At 48.8% G+C, this 6275-nt stretch overlaps 1 protein-coding gene across 3 annotated transcripts in view; it reads right to left on the reverse strand.

The window, feature by feature from the left end:
- The window catches only part of LOC102294427, a gene marked incomplete at its 5' end in the record, with an annotated part of 10395 nt that extends 4877 nt beyond the window's left edge, over positions 1-5518 (reverse strand). For 2 of the 3 annotated variants that reach the window (XR_006052824.1, XM_042213024.1), the window contains 4 exon segments: positions 892-1992; positions 3464-4633; positions 4707-5245; positions 5477-5518. Coding sequence is in view for 2 of the 3 variants with exons in the window: in XM_042213024.1 (XP_042068958.1) it covers positions 892-1992; positions 3464-4633; positions 4707-5245; positions 5477-5518 (2852 nt within the window). 3 annotated transcript variants of the gene reach the window in all.
- Between the last annotated feature and the right edge of the window lie 757 nt (positions 5519-6275).

Here is a 6275-nt window from a genome sequence, read left to right on the forward strand (position 1 = left end):
GTCCTTCTACCGTGCCACTATCGAGAGTGTGCTGGTGCACGCCATCCCTGTGTGGTACGCTGGTTGCACAACAGCTGACAAGAAGAGACTACAGAGGGTCATCAGAACTCCCTGGACTTAATTGCCAGCTCAAGATGTCTCTCCAGAGCCAGGGCAATTATAAAGGACCACCTCCATCCTAACCACCACCTCTTCAACATCCTGCCCTCTGGAAAAAGGCTCAGATCCATCAGGTGCAAAACCAACAGACTAAAGAACAGCTTCTTCCCGTGGGCTGTCAGAACTCTTAATGCAAACTAGTGTGTAAAGACTTCCCCAACACATCCACCCTGACACTGCTGTTGATCATCTATGTGCAATATCTCAGTCTTTCCATGTTCTGTGCAATTATTTTGGTCCCAGTCTGTTTCAATGTTTCCTTCACATACACCATGTATATAGTTCCACTCACATATGTATACATATACACAGTTTTTTATTTTATGCTATTGATTTAATTATTTATTTATTTTCCGCCTTCGTTGTATATTGGTTTCTCTTCTTTTTACTTTAGCACCTTTGTGATCCAGCTACCCAATTTCGCTGTGCAAGAAACTGCACAATGACAATAGAAAGTCTCTAAAAGTCTAAGATGATCTGTTAGCTGTTTGACAACTACTCTTTCAAGGATGTTTGATATAAAGGAAGGTTGGAGATTGGCCTATAATTAGCTAAGACTGCTGGGTCTAGAGATGCTTTTTGAGTAAAGGTTTAACTACAGCCAGCTTGAAGGCCTGTGGTACATAGCCGATCATTAGAGATAGGTTCAATCTTTAATATGGTCGACCTAAGAACTTAATGGCAGGTGCTGTTAGCTGCCTCCTGTTTGATCAGTTAACTGTGGCTACCAACCTTTTTTGGGCTCCGTCTGCTGTGTGTGGGTTTGTTTTCTGTGTCCTGATTGGCTGTTCTTTGACCCCGTGACAGCTCCTCTGACTCCAGCAGGTACCTGATTGGTGGGCCGACCATCGTCCTCCTCAGCCTCTGAGGCTCCTCCTTCTTCTCATCTCCCTTTCTTCTGCCCTTTTCAACCATGTGACTTATGTCTTTAACTTTAGCGTCAAGCCTGTCAATCATCTCTGAAGCCCCGCCCCCAGGCTCACAGAGGCCAACAGCATCTGATCTTTCTCTCCTTCTTGTTAGCTTGGTAACTGCCTCCTGATCAGTGTGATTGGCTGTTCCAGAATCATGTGACGTTTCCTCCAACTCTAGAAGGCATCTGATTGGTGGACTGACCATCTTTCCTGGTCTCTGAGGCTCCTCCTCTTCCTGTCTTCCTCCCGTTGAGACCATGTGACCTGTGTCTTTATCTCCAATGTCAGAACAGTCAGTCATCTTTGAAGCCCCGCCTCCAACAGAGTCTTTTGATCTTCCTCTCCTCCTTGTGTGTTTGTTAGCTGCCTTCTGATTGGTCTGATTGGCTGTTCCAGAACCCCGTGTTGTCTCCTCTGACTCCAGCAGGTACCTGATTGGTGGGCCGACCATCGTCCTCCTCGGCCTTTGAGGCTCCTCCTCCTTCTCCACACAGACTTGTTGCACCTCCCTTTCTTCTTTTTCTTCCTCCTCCGCTCTGATCCTCTTTGTCCCCCTCCTTCCATTCCCACTCCTGTTCAGGGTCCAGTAGTCGACCAACCAGCTGGGACGTGTTCTCGCACGGTTTATGCCTCTTGACCAATAAGGAGCCTTGGTGGGTGCTGTGAGGAGGGGCTTCCTGGGCCTCTGAGGCTCCTCCCTGTTGTCATCCTGGGTGGTCTGTTTTTCCCGTTTGTTTTTAGGAGCTTGGGCGTTGCTCAGGGCCGCCCCACATCCGTTTCTGTAGAGACCACCTATATTGCTGTGGTGCTGATTGCATTGGTGCAGGAACAGCCCGCTGGCACAGCTGAACTTCCTGTTGCAGAGGTGACAGCCGAAAGGTCGCTTTGCTCTGTGGACGGACGGGTGGAGGGCAGACGCCTGCAGAGGGGAAAGGTCAGACAAAGGTCAGGTGAGCGTTGGGTTAATTACAGCTAACTAAAGACAAAAGGGGCAGAAAAGTCTGGTTAAAGGTCGGGAAAGAAGAGGTTTCCATTAGGGGTGGGCTTTGATTATCAATTTATCGTTTAAAATCGATTCTAGCTTGGATAAATTTATTTTGCCCGAAATGCCAGAATCTCAGGTTAAACGAGAGCAGGATTCTGTACAAAGATGGAAACACAAAACACAAAGAATTCACTCTGATTTTTGCTGTTTTGCTTCCACCGTGATAAAACCACACTTCATGCACAGCTCTCTCTCTCTGTACTTCAAGAACAGTTTCCCGTCTAAAAATCTGTTTTCTGCATTATTCGCTTGCTTGTTACGCACAACTCTACCATTGTTTACAGGCTGTTGGCCGCTGTTTTTGTCCTTTTACTTACTTCTGAGAAGAAAGCCTCATTTCTGCTGTTCAATACTGAGCAAATTTAAACTTTTTAAAATGATGCAAATTGCAAAACTCTCAGCTGTGCCTGTAATCAAACCTCTGTAAACTTTGCTCTGCTTCACTTCAGCAGCATCAGGTCATGTTCATGTGTTGATTCATGGTTTTCTTTCGTTTTTGATCTACTGCAGAATATTTTTAAGGTCATCTGTTAAAATCCAGGCCAGGAAAGTCGCCTTCATGTTTTTCTGTGTTTTATTCTCAGTTACTTTGACACAAAGGCCTCTGCTGTGATGCTCACACCTTTGATAAAGTCCCGCAAGTATCAGCTTTCTTTTTATAGATATAAAAATATGGAAATGTACTGATGCATGACCTGAATTATAATATTTCTGACTGTCTGAGGCTAAATTTACCCGATTCAAATCTAATCGAATTGTGGATCGAATTGATTCGGGACCTCGTGAATCGAGATCGAATCGATTCTAGAGATCAGTGACGATACCCAGCCCTAATTTCCATGGTTACCTACTCGGAACCACTCGCCATGACTGGTTTTCTACACTACAATCTGGTAAGTACTTAATGTACGTGGTCATTGTTATAGCAATTAATGTGCAACACCAATAAAGGTGGACGTCGAGGCGCGATGGACCCGCTGCTTGGTCTGTGGCGTCAGACTCGGGAACACGGCATTGCTTTTGTAGCCATTTCTGTCGCTACTCAACTTCAAAAATGGCGCTTTTCATTTTTGTGAATGAGACGCCATCACGACTCATCGAGGGAAGCCACTGACTGGCCAATCAGGGGCACATTTTCATATTTGCTCGAATTTCCTGGAACGCCGGCCGAACATCACCTGGTACCAGGAACTACGAACTAATAGGAAACCTGAAAACCGCGGCAAGTCGATCCGAGTAGGTAGAAAAAGAGGCTGTAGTAACAGGTAAAGTTCAAGTAAAGGTCAGAAGACATGGGCTTGTGTTCTGCATCCTGATTGGATGATTGTAAAATATCTGTTATCACCTCTGACTCTAGAAGGCATCTGATTGGTGGACTGACCGTCTTTCCTGGTCTCTGAAGCTCCTCCTCTTCCTGTCTTCCTCCCGTTGAGACCATGTGACCTGTGTCTTTATCTCCAATGTCAGAACAGTCAGTCATCTTTGAAGCCCCGCCTCCAACAGAGTCTTTTGATCTTCCTCTCCTCCTTGTGTGTTTGTTAGCTGCCTTCTGATTGGTCTGATTGGCTGTTCCAGAACGCCGTGTTGTCTCCTCTGACTCCAGCAGGTACCTGATTGGTGGGCCAACCATCGTCCTCCTCGGCCTTTGAGGCTCCTCCTCCTTCTCCACACAGACTTGTTGCGCCTCCCTTTCTTCATCGTCCTCCTCCACTCTGCTCCTCTTTGACCCCCTCCTTCCATTCCCACTCCTGTTCAGGGTCCAGTAGTCGACCAACCAGCTGGGACGTGTTCTCGCACGGTTTATGTCTCTTGACCAATAAGGAGCCTCGGTGGGTGCTGTGAGGAGGAGCTTCCTGGGCCTCTGAGGCTCCTCCCCTTCCTGTCTTCCTCCCGTTGAGACCATGTGATCAGTTTCTTTATCTTCAGTATCAGAACAGTCAGTCATCTTTGAAGCCCCGCCCCCAGCCTCACTGAAGTCAAAAACATTTTTTGGTCTTCGCCTGCGCTGTGTGGGTTTGTTTTCTGCATCGTGATTGGCGGTTCTGACACCACCCGTTTCCTCTGACTCCAGCAGGTACCTCATTGGTCGGCCAACCATCGTCCTCTTTGTCCTGTGAGGCTCCTCCTTTCCTTCCTCTCTTCCTCCTGTTGTGACCATGTGACCTGTGTCTTTAGCATTAGTCTCAGGCCTGTCAATCACCTCTGAAGCCCCGCCCCCAACAGCATCTTTTGATGTTCCTCTCCTTCTTGTGGGTTTGGTAGCTGCCTCCTGATTGGTCTGATTGGCTGTTCCAGAACCATGTGACGCTTCCTCCGACTCCAGTAGGTACCTGATTGGTAGGCAGACTGTCCTCCTCTGCCTCTGAGGCTCCTCCCTCTCCTCTGCATCACCCTGCACGTGATTGGTTTGTTCTTGCTGTTGGTCAGCAGCAGCTTGTGCGCAGCTAGAAGCCGGTCTGTGGACGGAAAGGTGGAGATCCAGAGACGCCTGGCTGGTGACGTTCAGACCACACACCTGGAGACAGGTAAAGTCGAAGGTCAAAGGTCAGAGAAACAAAGGTGATGTGATGTTCAAGTGAAGGACTGACCTGGCAGAGCTTCCACCATCTCTCTGCTCCTCCGTCTGTTGAGGACTCCACCGTGCTGCTGTCATCCAGCTCCTTCTGCTCCTTCCTCGGCCTCCCCATCTTTCTCCTCCGCACATCTCTGCTCGCTCTGCTGTGATTGGCTGCTGTTGGCCCATGTGACTGCTGCTCAGACTCCAGCAGGTATCTGACTGTCGGGCCAACCATCCTCCTCGGTCTCCGACCCTCCTCAGTCTTTATTATGACAGATTTGACTCCTCCCCTTTCTTTCATGGTCTCCTCCTCCTCCTGCCCCTCGTTCTCCTTCCTCTCCTGGATCCTGGTTGTTTGTTCCTCTCCTCGCTTGCTGGTGTGGGACTCCTCATCCTTCTTCAGAAGCTTAATCTTTAGTCTCCTCCTCTTCCCGGCCGCATTTCCTGCAATGTGATTGGTCGATTTGTCAGCCAGTGATGACTTTTGTCTTTCACCACCATCAGGCCACCTCCCCCCCACCATCTTCTTCTTTTCTTTAAATGCCACATTCTCAGAGCAGAGTCGCTCCTCTGCAGGAGAAGAGTAAAGGAAGTTAATGTTCAAATACTGATTAATACAAAGAACCGATCACAAATCAATAACCCAGATACTGACTGATGCAGAGAGCCAATCTCCTGTGAGAGGAGGCTGAAGGATGAAAGGTTGGGAGGTCAAGAACACATGAGCAGATTAAAGGCTTCCTGCTCTGAGTGGACTCGATCTTCAAACATCTCATTTAACCTGACACTTACAAAACCTACCCTCAGGTACGTGCACCTCCTGCTCCTCTTCCTGCTCCTCCTCTTCGGCCAGCCCCGGGCTCAGGGGAGCGATGAGTCCAGGAGGAGCAGCCGAGATGTCCGCAGGAGTCGGGGGAGGCAGAACAGAGTGCTCGGAGAACAGAGGCACGCTGGGTAGCAGGGCGGGGCGGTCGGTGCCGCAGCGTGATGCCCGACTCCTGCAGAGCTGCAGCAGAGCGCCCCCTGCTGATTCATCCACCTGGAAGGCGCCACAGTGGCAGGAAACACCTGAGAGGGGAGAGGCGTACGTGTGAGCGCGCTCTGCTTCAAACAGTCAATGGGCGTGTCCAAATTCATGGGCTGCATCCCCCGAGGACGCATTTGTGGAACGATTACGTCACAGCGACGCACCGAAGGCTGTCCAAATAGACTCCTCCGAATGCAGCCGACAAATGCCACCTGCTTTTCCCCGAATTTGAAGGATGGGTCGGGTGTGTCCTTTGTGGCCCACCATATCCCAGAATTCATAGAGCGGCCCAGCCAAACTCCAGTTTTCAGCAATGGCGGCCTCTACTAAGTTTTAAAATTACTCTTACTACTCTCTCTGGGTCACAAAATAAACTTTTAACATATTTTCAGGCGAGAATGTAGCTGTGCAAACTTCTAATATCTGCTCGGTTTATCAAGATATCGCATATTTGCAAAAGTGCTTCGACGTTTTCAGAGACTTCTGCTACCCACCACAGGGCTCGCAAAATTTCAAAATCCCTGGTAGCCCTTCGGGCAGGGACTCTTCAGTTTTTGGTAGCCCAAAATAAAT

Source organism: Haplochromis burtoni, unplaced genomic scaffold, assembly GCF_018398535.1.
Source record: "Haplochromis burtoni strain Fernald_Lab_line unplaced genomic scaffold, NCSU_Asbu1 Contig_408, whole genome shotgun sequence".
NCBI lineage: Eukaryota > Metazoa > Chordata > Actinopteri > Cichliformes > Cichlidae > Haplochromis > Haplochromis burtoni.